A 13646-nucleotide genomic window follows, 5' to 3' on the forward strand; every position below is an offset into this window, starting at 1 on the left:
TAATTTTATGCAATTATTTCTGACAGAATAATTTAGTTATTTGGTATCAGTGTTTGCTATCATATAGGGATTTTCTTATTGTCTACATCTGTTGATTTATTAATGCTAGAGGTAATAAACTGTTTTACATTTTGTACCAAATTCTACACATCAACAATAATGCTTATCAGATTACGCTTATCCACTTATAAAATTGTGGTTACCAATAATGGGAGAGCATTAAATCCTTATGATATAAATAATGTTGAGGACTAATACTTAATATTTATATGTTAAAGCTATAACTTAATATTCATCATCAATATTTTTTTTTAATATCAGTAGAACATTGAATGTAACAAATATACTGTGAATTAATCTCTGCTTGGATGTTCAAAGTTTACAGGATTTTTTGTTTAAGTTATTTTTACAAGCCATTTTCTTGAAATGTGTTAAACTAAAGTGACCAAATTAACCTTTATTTAAAGTAACAAAAATTTAATCTGTTGTTGGTGTGAAATTATGCATTTGTAAGCTCACATACATAAAGTTTATTAGTACTTATACTTTTCTATTTTTCTAATTAATTTAATGTTTTAAATGGCATAATTTTTCACTATTTATTTCTGTTTTTCTACTATCAGTAACATGATAGAGCTTTATTTTCTCTTCCTTATCTTTCTAATTACCATTAAAAACTTGTAAACAGTATTTCAATTAGTTTGATTGTGATATCTATGAATTCAATTTTGTGTGGTTTTATTATGTTTATTATTTAAAAAAAAAAAGAAAATAACAAAGCTTATATATTATTTTTCATAATCATGCACTGTGAAAATTGATGTTGGTTTTTTAATCTGCCTATTTTTGTTATTAAACTGTACATTCTAGAATCATATAACACTTCAAAAAAACATCCTGTTTGTTATGAACCAAACTTCCTGTGTCTCTAATGTTGTAGTGGTTAATCATGTAGTTATAGAGATTTCATTACCGTTTATTTTTTATTTTACTCTGTTCTTTTTTATGTTTTAGTGCGTGCAGATTTGATGGATGGTATCGAGATGCCTGTTACTATCGTTGTAAAGGCACCAAATCAACAAATTGAAGATCAGACAATTCATTGCGAGTTAAACTGGACTATAAAACGACTTAAAGGCTATTTGTCAGAAGTTTATCCTAGCAAACCGGTGATTAGATTTTTTTTCATCTAGTTAAATCTATATTTTTACAATTTTAGCTTCAGTTTTTGTCTTGGAAAATTGCTCCTTTAATCTTGAAAGCACCCAATTATTTGATTATTGTATTAAATTTTTCTTAGGACGTTATGTTAAAATTCTTAACCTTGCTAACCAGAGATGATATACCTGGCTGAAGGAAAACATGCTGTATTAACAAGTGATGGAGCTGACAGTGGGGCCCAATACAACAAACTCCTCCACCTAAGACATCAGAGATTTTTGGAATATCATATTTTTTTGTTTCAACATTTATTTGCTCCAATAACAGTGGGTTAACATGCAATTGTAGTTACTTAATATTGAATGAAATTAATTATTTAGTGTATGAAAAACACTATGCCTGGCTGGGATTCAACCCCTGAACCTTATGATTGCCAGAGATACTTCCAGTCTACTGCAGATGTCAGCATCAATCAAACTTATTGTACATTTAAGCTTATACATTTAGATATTGAGTTTATTTCTCTTAGAAGTAAAACTTAAAAGAAGTTATTCTCATTAGTGTGCGAGGTAAAAATAGTGTGTATGTTGTAGCAATCTACAACAAAATTATGTCTTTAATTTTCCTAAAATCAGAAATAAATATCAAGGTCCAGATTTTTTTTTTTAAATATTGTACTTTTATCATCCACATACTAACACGTAAATATGGTAATTTTAGTGATTTAAGTATTATCAAACCAAAAACAACTGAATTTATTATATTCAGTAGTTTTTATTTTTCTAATAAAATTTAAATGTGCTTGTGATACAGAAATATCTGTACTCTACTTCATAGTATATCTTTTCCAATGAAGCAACTGTTTGTTACCTTTTTTTTTTTTGAACAGTTAGAAATTGAAAGTTATGTAGGCAAGGAGTAAAATTGTTAAAATATTAAAACCATTATTTACTACATTTATTATTTAGCAGCTATATGCAATTATACAATTAATTATTACTTGGTTTATTCTTCAGTCTGTACGATATAAATTGCAATTCAAGCAAAAGTCTTGGTTTTTACATTTGTCACTTCATATCAGTGTTGGACCATTTCAAATCGCCCAGATAATTGCTGAAAGATTTATTAATTAATATTTAATATATTTATTTAGCATATGATATTTAAAGACTGGAAAACTCTATTTTTTGAATGTTCATATTTATTATTTTAAGCAGCCTGTTTGTATAGACGGGTTCAACTTCTGAACTTTTTTGAGATTTGTGGAAAATTTAATAACTTACTATTTTTAAAGATATTAACAAAAACTGCATTAGTCTGCGAAAAATGTACTATATTTTGACCTAGTTGAAAGAAGAATCTTTAAAAAGCTAATTGAAAGTTTAAGTTAAAAAACACAAAATTCTAACTTTGGAACTAAATATTTTTTGAGGGAAAAATAAGACTTGCCTTCCAGTTTTTTTAGGGGAGGGCTTTTTTTGGGTTGTGTAAAACTATGAAACCACCTCTTGAAAAGGCCTGAGATCTGGCAGTCATATCCTTAATGTTTTTTTAGAAGTCTAGATATTTTAATGTGTGTAAAATTGGATGTATTCAAACTGAAATACTCAAAAGGGACACATCACAAAAATTTTAACAAAGCTAACTTAATGTGTAGTAATAAGTAATTAAAATTTCATCATTGTGACTTAAGAGCAGCATAAGTTGTGAAGAATTAATATTTTACGTTGTACTGCTGAAATTTGATTATTAAACTAATCCAAAAAGTTCTTACATTCTTTAAAATATACTTTATTTAAGAAATAATTTTGATAAGAACATAGATGATATTTACTGAAATTTTGTCATTAACATTTTTATACGATAAAAACTGTGAATAATAACAGTTTTTGTATTCAGCTAATTAATATGTGTAAATTTTAAACTAGTCACATTTATCATTATATACCTAATTAGTTATAAAAAGAGAATATCATATCTCACTTTATTACATTCTTATACAATAACTAGAAATAATGGATTTGAAGTGTATAGCATGATTCATTAAAAATGTTTTGCTTATTATTTATTTGTGATAACATGCCACTACTAAACTAAAACCACAGTAACAATAGTAGCTTTGTATGCCATTTGCTACAAGCAACAATCACATACTCACATTATAGGCAACTTAGTCATGTTGCTATGGGATTGTTTACAGTACATTGGAGCTAATAAGCTAACAGTTAATATTTACTTATTACTAATCCACGTCAGTTATTTTAAAATATTCTCGCCTATAATAAATTAAAACTAATCTCTATTAATTAATACCGTGCCTAAATAATTTTATTTTAAAAGTAAATAATCATAAAGTAATATTTTTATTGCAATTTGTTTTTTTAAGCAATTCAATAATCACAATAAAAAATTAAAATTCATGGAATAAATAAGTAAAATTGTTTTGATATATGTATATTAAGAAATTTAATAAATTTTAAACTTGTCCACTAACATTTGTATAAATTTCAAATTGTCTAACTGCACAAAAATTTCTCCTAACCTATGCTGGATCTTTTTTACAACAGTGATTAAAAAGAAAAAATCCATGTAATAGTAGTATTAGTAATAATTAAAATAATACATGTGAACAGAAATTTATGCATAAAATTATATATTCTGAAATACAAAAAAAAAACTAAATGTATTATATTAATAATTTACTTACTTGACAAGTAACTTAATTATTGAACCTGAATGTATTTTTCATCAGTATTATTAATGTAAATTCTTTTTTTTATTTTCTTAGAAATAGAAGTTTAAAATTTGGTTAATTTTAAGCTTCCCTTCCTTATAAATATATCACCATTAAAAAACAAAATTTGCTATTGATTCTAATCATTATAAATAATCTAACTACATCAAAAATATACCTTTCCTTACCCATAATTTTTTTATGCCAGTGATAAAAAAATATATAATAACGCATCCCCATTACAGCTTAGACCATGCTTATGGTTAGTCGCGTTTCCCGTCACGGTTAGGGGTTCTACCTCCTGGACCCCCCTGTGTTCATAAAACTCATGCTTATGAGAATAATAATGATAAATAAAAATTAAAGCCTGCTCAATTTATAAAAACTATCATTGTATTGTAATTTCTTCATAGCAACAGTTTGATCAGTACAGACCTTAACTTTACAGTTACCTAAGAATGTCAGTTTCAAAACAGTTGACATGCATCTTTAAAATATTAGTATATTTTCATAAGGGTAAAAATGTACTTGGTTGTCCATAAGGGTAAAATTGTACTTGGTCGTCCGGTTCTTATCGATACCCAACAAACCCTACTAGGAAGATATTTATAAACCCCAATCTAGTGAATATTTCATTTAGTGTAGTCTGAAGTTAGGGAGATTTGCAAACATTTTTCAAATTTGTTTTACCATTCTTCGCCCCTTCCAAGGTAGAATTAAAAAAAAATCATAATTAAAGAAAATAATATTTACCACAATTTTTTAAAACGAAAAATGCCAGAACAGGATAAATAATTTACAACTTGTTACCTATCATTTTTTTTCAGCAACAATTAAAAAGAAAAATATCTGCAGCAACATTTTTGCAGCTACTGCCAATGTTTCTAGCTGTCTATTAATCAAGCTTTCTGTTCACATAATATGTCCCAGCCAATAATTGTTCTATTCAGAATTGTTCTAATAAATCTTCTATTCTTGATCACTTTACTCACTAATTCATTATACACTCTGTCCGCTTAATTTTTTCTGTACCCAGATTTCAAATGCCTGCAGTCATTCTTTGTCAATCACAATGTTTCTCATCTATACAGTCTCGGATAAATAAATAGATTTTTTTCAGATCATTGTGTAATTATATATTAGCTAATGAAATAAGAAATGGCAGGTTTGCTTTTATCCATTTTACTATATTATTCCTAATGTGTTTATTACAATCTTTTCAACTCGTGAAAATTAGCAACTCCCTTCCCCAGTCCAGTGAGATGAGAATGATATGTATGAAGGCCCAATCATGATACTAGGCCCAATCATTTCTGAGATGAGATTTATGGTTAATTGAGCCCCAAACATCAAAGTACCACTGGTTTTCACTGTCTGAATTCATATTTATAAAAGCAGCCAACCTTTTACAAGGATTTGAATCTGAGAACATTAGACTTTGAAAATTATTAAGTGTTTATAAGTGCTATTAATAAGTGTTTTGCGATGATGAGTTTTCCCACTAAACCAGCCTGGTGGACTATTTTTACTGTATGAATAACAAAAATGAATTGCTCATGGATTTGCCTGGAAGAACAAAGGAATCTATGGTAAAAAAACATTGCTCAATATAGCATTACAAAGATCAAAATTATAATTAACAAGAAACTGGTTACATTCCAGATTAATTCAAAAGAAAATTATTTATGAAGTAATAACTATAATATAAATATAAAATTGATGCAGAATAAAAAAAATTATATGTTAATTGTTAAATTTTTGAGTATGTATTTAAGTTTGCATAAAATGAAGTATATAAAAAATTCAGATTTATCTAATATTTCTAAAAAAGAACTTAAATGACAAATATAATTTTGTTTTTTAAAATATTCAAACTTGAATTTTTAATATTTTTGGACAAAGTTGTAGATAAATAAACCACAGTCCAAAACAGTATTGTGGAAATGTGGAAGATATAACACGGTATAAAACTCTGTTTTACAGTTTAATTTCTTCACAGGCAACCTTTTTTCTTTCGTGATGCATTATAATATTTTCACAATTTTTTTTTCATGATTAACCCTATACGTGAAGCATTAAAAATAGCATAAATATAAATATTGGGATTTCAGCTAAGAATCTTCCTGATGAACCACCAAGATATATCTATTCCTGTTAGGTCATCAGAGTATATGTAATTACTGTCATTTAATCTACTAAGCATTTAATTTATTGATTTATTAGAAGTATGTACCGTGAAATTAGAACAGTTGTTGCAATGATATTTTATATCGCATCATGTGCTATTTTGAAGATAGATTTTTAAAACTGTTATATTTACATAAGTGTCACTTTTACTGAACTTAATGGTTTTATTTGTTTTCCTAATTGATTTATTAATGAACAAGAATAGAAAACACAATTTTTACTATAAAATTAATTATAAAAGTATTTTTTTAAAAAGTTATTTTGATAGTTCGTTTGAAAAAAATTACTTATTAAGAGAATTACACGGTTAATAAAATAATTGAAAGAAATAAATATTTGCTGACATTTTAATAAGATATTTTTTTCTTTTTATATTATGTAAGTGACATTGACTGTTATTGGGTATTGGTATTAGCCATTAACAAATGTCAACATGTTATTAACCATCTAAAGGTAATATTTATGTAATTTATTTTATTGTTCTGTGGAAGTAAGCTTGCTAAATATGATTTTAAAAATTGAAATTTCATGCCAGTTTGTTTATAGATAATCCAGTTGTTATGAAAAACATCAGTTTGTAAGTAGATGCAACTACAACCTGATTGGTGGTTCCACACTATCTGGAATATTTTTGGAAACATCCAAGTAAGAGTGTAAATTAAAAATAAACAGCAGACTCCTGAGTCCCATTTAAGGATTGGTCTTTATAAAATACATATTTAAGTAATTTTTGGTGCAATTTTACTTTTAATTTGTAATAAAATACTGTTGACATTTATTAAAAGCTAATTACCCCGTATACTCATTGAATAAATTATTGTTAATTCTAAAATTAGGTAAATAATGTTTCATTATTTAATCATTCTTATCTGTTCTTATAGAGGTTGGAAGACCAAAAGTTAATATATTCTGGACAGTTGCTAGTGGATTCTGTACAGTTAAAGGATGTATTGAGAACTTACGATGGGCAAGAGAATCACACGGTACATCTAGTTTGTTCACCACCACGTGATAGTTTTAAATCTTCATCTAATGTCAGTAGTAGGAACAACCCTGGCTCTTGTGTTGCTTCAACCAGTTCTAGTGCATCTAGTGTTTCTGTTAACAGTAACACTAACAGTAGTAATAACAGTCGTACTAACAATCTCAACAGTAGATCAACAACACATATTCAAGCAGAAACTGGTCAGTTATAAAAGTTTTGTGTTATTTATATTTATATAATATATATTTTTTTTTAAATCAAACTATTGAATATATTTTATGAAAAAAACATTAGATCTTACTGTAATTTATTTCTTAAGAGAGAAAGGCAGTACTCAAAAATAAAAATAAAAAACTATGTTGCTAGAAATCGTATAAAATGTACGACATTAATTCAACCTCAGTAATAACTCATGTTGTTAGCCTGTGTTAATAGCAGTGCTCATAAGAAAACTGTATTATAAACATGAATTTATTTCTCCCTTTATAAATCATGAGACCTTGTCGATCATGAGGGGGCTTGAATGCTCAGTGATAGAGTAACTGAACCGAAGGTGTAACCATATCAGATAAGTATCTGTTGAGAGCCAGACTACAGAATGATTCATGAAAGAGGGCACTAGTTGTTAAGTGTGTAGGTTAAGAAGACTAAACAGCCGCATCAACATCACTCAATTTCTGAGTAATGCACAGCTGAATGAAAAGGAAAACTACAGTTGTCTTTTTTTTTCAAGAAAATGTAGCTATCTCCATTTTCATGTAACAATGATGGAGGCGTCTTCCTTGGTAAAGTATTCTGAAGGTTAACTAGTCCCCCATTCAGATCTCAGGGTGGGGACTGCTAAGGAAGGAGTCACCAGAAAATTACAAAATAACATTCTACGAGTCAGAGCATGAAATGGTAGACATCTAAAAAAGGTTAGTAGGTTAGAAAATTTAAAGAGGGAAATGTAGATGTAGTGGGAATTAGCAAGGTTAGGTGGAACAGGAAAACTACTTTTGGTCAGGTGATTTTAGAATAAGTAACTCAGCTTCAAATAATGGGCAGGCAGGAGTAGGTTTCGTAATGAACAAGAAGATAGGAAAGAGAGTAGAGTATTTCAAAATGCTTAGCGATAGAATCATTATAATTAAGTTAAAATCAAAACCTAAGTCAACAACGGTTGTTAACGTCTATATGTCTGCAAGTGCCCATGATGATGATGATGATGATGATGAGGTAGAGTGTGTATACAAAGAAATTGACGAAGCAATTAAACACGTAAAAGAAGATGAAAATTTAATATTAGTTGGAGATTGGAATGCAACCACTGTAAAAGGCAAGGAAGGAAATATTGTGGGAGGATACGGACTGGGTAAAAGGAATGAAAGAGGGGACTGACTTATTCAGTTTTGCACAAAGTATTATTTAGTAATTGCCAACACCCAATTTAAAACACATAATAGAAGAATATACACACGGAAAAAGCCGTGTGATACTGCAAGGTATCAGGTAGATTATATCTAAACAAAGATTTAGAATTCCACTTGTCGACTGCAAATCTTATCCTGGAACAGACAATGATAGCGACCTAATTTAATGATGTTGGACTGTAGATTGGGGTTTAAAAACCTGAAGAAAATGTGTCACATGAATCAGTGGAATTTGGTGAAGCTTGAGGAAGAGGAGGTAAAGAAGATTTTTGAGGAGGACGTCACAAGAGGTCTGAGTAAAAAAAAATAAGGTTGAAAATATAGAAGAAAAATACTGGGAGAATGTTAAAAAGGAAATTCTCAAATCAGCAGAAGCGAAGTTAGTCGAAACAAAGAGAACTGGCAGAAAACCTTTGATATCAAAGGATCTATTGCAGCTGATGGAAGAACGCTTAGAAAGTATAAGAATGCTAGTGATGAAGAAGGTAAAAGGAACTATCTATAGACAATTAAGAAATACTATAAACAGGAAGTGGATATTAGCAAAAGAAAAATGTTCAGAAGTGGAAAGAGAAATGATCATTTGTAAAGTCAGAGCATACAGGAAAGTTAAGTAGAATTTTATGATACATGAATTAAAATCTAATAATTAAATAAACAAAGATGGTATACCGATTTATAATACAAAAGAAAAGGTCAATAGGTGGTGGAATATATTGAAGAGTTATATGGAGGAAATGAATTAGAAACTGGTGTTATAGAGGAAGAATAGGAAGTCGAAGTGGATGAAAAGAGTGATACAATACTGAGATCTGAATTTAGAGAGCATTAAAAGATTTGAATGGCAGAAAGGCTCATGGGATAGACGGGATATCTGCAGAATTACTGCGCAGTGGAGGTGAGGGAGCAATAGATACAAACCGGTGTGTAATATTTACGAAAAAGGGGAAGTTCCATCAGACTTCAAAAAGAGTGTTATAGTAATGATACAATAAAAAGCAGGAGCAGATAAATTTGAAGAATACAGAACAATTAGCTTAAGTACTTGTGCATCAAAAATCTTAACTGGATTTCTTTACAGTGAATTGAGAGGAGAGTGGAAGAAGTGTTAGAAGACCACCCCGACGGGCAGTCTTATTCTTTAAGACTTTGGGAGTTGGCATCCCCACAGGCCTTGGCTCTGCAGCTTTTCTTCCCACTACACATTGATGAACTGCAGAACACTTTACACATACACTACACCAAGAACACTACTTAATTTACAATATATACCCTTACACAACTATATTACAACATTCTACCCTATTTCTTTTTACACATACACTTGATGACATTGCGACATCTGACAAAATGCAACTGTAACCCAAGGTGGAAACTATTGCACTGACAATAGTGACCTGGAGACCTCTGGGCACCTGGAAAAACCCAGTTGTATTTATGTGTGCACTCTGCTGGAGTGAACCGTTCTATTGCTGTATCACTCATGTAGTATCGCTGGTACTCATGGGAACAAAATTCAAAGTCCACAAGAAACTCCTGTGATGGTTGATGGTCCATCTGAAAAAACCACCAAAATCAATCTAGTGAAAAGGCCTTACTTGGCATTGTCTGACGAGGATAACAGTCCAGAACACAGTGCTAATTTAAATGGTGACAAATCAAGTCTGCAGTACAAGAACATCAGATTTGTAGTTCTTAGAAATAGTCAGGAAGGTGATAATAGGTAAGATAATAAGATGAGATAAGGTCTCATCTTTCCTAATTAAAAACGTTGTAACAGGTTCAAGTGGTTCTCTGAAGAATGTTAAGAAGTTATGAGATGGATCGATTCTGATCGAAACACATAATGATGAGCAGAGTCGATCTCTGTTACATCTGACAAATATGGGTAGTATAAATATAAGTGCAGGATGCCTAAATATGAGCTGGGTAGTAATTTTTTGCCAAGACCTTTTGGATATGGATGTCACTAAAATAGCTAGTGAGCTTCGTCCCCAAGATGTTGTGGAAGCGAAGCATATAATGAAAAGGCAGAGCGGAATGGAAGAACCAACACCTGACTTTCAAACTTCCATTCCCATCAAAACAAATAAAAATTGGTTATTTTTCAGTTCAAATACGACTTTTCATTCCCAACCCATTACGATGTTTTATATGTCAAGGATTTGATCACACTACAACATCTTGCTCAAAAACAGAGATCTGTGCTCAATGTGCTAAGGAAGGCCACAATGATACAAACTGCCATGAAAAATGTGCGAACTGCAGTGGTTCACATACCGCTTGTTCTCGAGATTGTCCAACTTTTAAAGAAGAAAAGGCAATTCTCAGAATCTGTACGGAACGGAAACTATCTTTTCCAGCCGCACAAAGAGAATATAAAAAATTAATAAACTCTCGTAACTTGGTTAAACCTGATATTTCTTTTGCCACCACAACATCTAGCAAAACTCCATTAAGTGTAAGTAACGAACAGTGTGAATCCTGCAGTGAGTTGAAAAAACTTGTGCAAATGTTATCTGATAAACTTTCATTGCTTACAGCCACTACTTCAGAGCTTACAAATATGAATGAAAAGTTGATAATTGCAACTAGTGAAACCAACAGTCTGATCCTTCTGAAAGTTCCTGCCCCTAAAGCTTTTCCTTTGCAGATAGCATTTCTTAGCAGAAAGCTTTTCCTTTGCTTTTCCACCAGCTGTAAATACAGTTGGTGGTAAGCCACAAAATAAGCTCCCTGTTAAAGGAGCTCACATAACCACCTTTCCTGGGATGTCATCTGCAACGTCCCATTTTTCAAAATCTCTCCCTCCAACACCATGTTTACTGGAAGATATGGTAGAGGAACCACCCAATTCCAGGGCATCAGAGTTTCTTAAAACAAAAAATTCAAAAAAAAACTAATCACCTATAACTAATTTTGTCATATATTTATCTATAAAGTAATTTTATCTGCATCTAAGTAATTTTATTATGAGCATTATTCAGTGGAATGTTAGAGGTCTTCGGTCCATTGAAGATATTAAGAATGTTGATGCACACATATTAACCAGTAATAATGTGCTTCCAAGAAATATATATTACAGAAAAATGCAGTAACACTCAGAGGCTATACATGTGTTATTAGCTACCCACATTCCTTCTGTTGCTTTAAACATCTCAGACCCCTTCAAATTGCATATTTGCAATTTGTATCTCTCACCAAACTCTAAGTTCAATGCTCTAGAAATATCAAATCTCCTCACACTAATACCATCACTACCATTAATAGCAGGAGACTTCAATGCCCATCATATTTCCTGAGGCTCATCTTTCAGCTCCTCTCAAGGAAATATGATAAACAGAGCGAGACAATACTTGCACCTTTGTCTGCTGAATGATGAGTCATATACATTTATGTCTTCATCTTCTGGTATACTGTCAAACATTGGCATCTCCTTATGCTCACCAAATTTACTCCATCATAATTGGTTGCTTTTGACGACCTTCACTTTGTTTGTCTGTTGTTTACCCATTTAATTTGTCCAGGACCATTTGTCAAATCCTGGGCAATGATAAAGAAGTTTTGGACCAGGTGTTTCTATTTCTCAGAACTATTAGTATTTTACATACCTGTGTTTTTTTTTCTATTCGTTTAAAATTTTTATTTTCTTCTGTTACCTGAGAAGGAGCCTTTTACACTCCTCTCAAAGTTTGTTAAATTTATTTTATTTTAGTTTTATATATATATGTATTTGTTTTTATTTATTTATTTCTAATTTTTTTTTAGTGATGTGTGTTATTAGTTGTTAAGTTTTAGCTTTTTAATATTTTAGTTTTTAACCTAGGTTTAGTTTTTTATGTTAATTTATAGTTTTTCCGTTATCCAAGTTGGGAACCTTTACAACCCTCTTGGACTTTATTAAATTTTTTTTTTTTATTTAAATTTTACTTTTTAGTTTTACGCTTATTTTTAATTCTAGTTTTACAGCTGTGATATTAGTTGTAAGTTTTTGTTAATTTTTTTTAGATTTTAAGGTAGTTCTAGTTTTTTTAGCTACTTATTTTTTTTCTATCAAATTTTATTCTGGGTGATGAAACACCAAAGCGTTTTTCACCCACAAACCCCCTTGCAAATAAAAAAAAACTAAACAAACTGGTTTCAGGAAAAGTATAGGAACAAAGGGAGCAATTTTAATACTCAGATTAATAGTAGAAGAAAAATTAAAGAAAAACAAACCAACATACATGGTATTTAAGACTTAGAAAAGGCATTTGATAATGTAGGTTTGAATAAAATGTTCAGCATTTTAAAAAATTTAGGGTTTTAGTATAGAGATAGAAGAACAATTGCCAACATTTACAGGAACCAAACTGCAACAGTAATAATTGAAGACCGTAAGAAAGAAGCCGTAGTAAAAAAGGGAGCCTGACAAGGATGTTCCCTATAACTATTACCTTTTAATCTTTACATAGAACTAGCAGTTAATGATGTTAAAGAACAATTTAGATCCGGAGTAACAGTGCAAGTTGAAAAGATAAAAGATGCTACAATTTGCTGATGACATAGTAATTCTTGCCGAGAGTAAAAAAGATTTAGAAGAAACAGTGGTGAATGGCATGGATGAATTCTTATACAAGAACTACCACATGAACATAAATAAGAACAAAATGAAAGTAATGAAATATAGTAGAAATAATGTAGATGGACCCTGAATATAAAAGTAGGAAGGGAAAAGATTACGGAGGTTGAAGAATTTTGTTATTTGGAAGTAGAAGTACTAAAGATGGAGGAAGCAGGAGCGATATAAAATGCCGAATAGCACAAGCGAAATGAACTTTCAGTTAGAAATATAATTTGCTTACATCAAAAATTAATTTAACATCAGGAAAACATTTTTGAAAATATATGTTTGGAGTGTAGCTTTATATGGAAGTGAAACTAGGACGATCGGTCTACCTAAAAGATTAGAGAAAGGATTAGAAACTTTTGAAATATGGCACTATAGGGGAATGTTATAAAATCAGATGGCTGGATAAAGTGGCAAATAAAGAGGTGTTGCTGCAAATTGATGAAGAAAGCATTTTAAAAAATATAATTAAATATAGAGACAGACTTATAGGCCTATTATTAAGGCATCCTGGAATAGTCGCTTTAATATTGGAGGGTCATGTAGATAGGAAAAATT

General features: G+C 30.3%; 1 protein-coding gene across 2 annotated transcripts in view; it reads left to right on the forward strand.

Moving 5' to 3' along the window:
• Herp (Homocysteine-induced endoplasmic reticulum protein) overlaps window positions 1–13646 on the forward strand; it is a 48209-nt gene that overhangs the window by 13151 nt on the left and 21412 nt on the right. For both annotated transcript variants that reach the window (XM_075361039.1, XM_075361040.1), the window contains exons 2-3: window positions 1015–1169; window positions 6964–7267. In XM_075361039.1, coding sequence (XP_075217154.1) covers window positions 1029–1169; window positions 6964–7267 — 445 coding nt within the window. In that variant the 5' untranslated portion in view covers window positions 1015–1028. The remainder of the gene's footprint in view (window positions 1–1014; window positions 1170–6963; window positions 7268–13646) is intronic.

Source organism: Lycorma delicatula, chromosome 3 (assembly GCF_047948215.1).
Source record: "Lycorma delicatula isolate Av1 chromosome 3, ASM4794821v1, whole genome shotgun sequence".
Taxonomy (NCBI): Eukaryota; Metazoa; Arthropoda; class Insecta; order Hemiptera; family Fulgoridae; genus Lycorma; species Lycorma delicatula.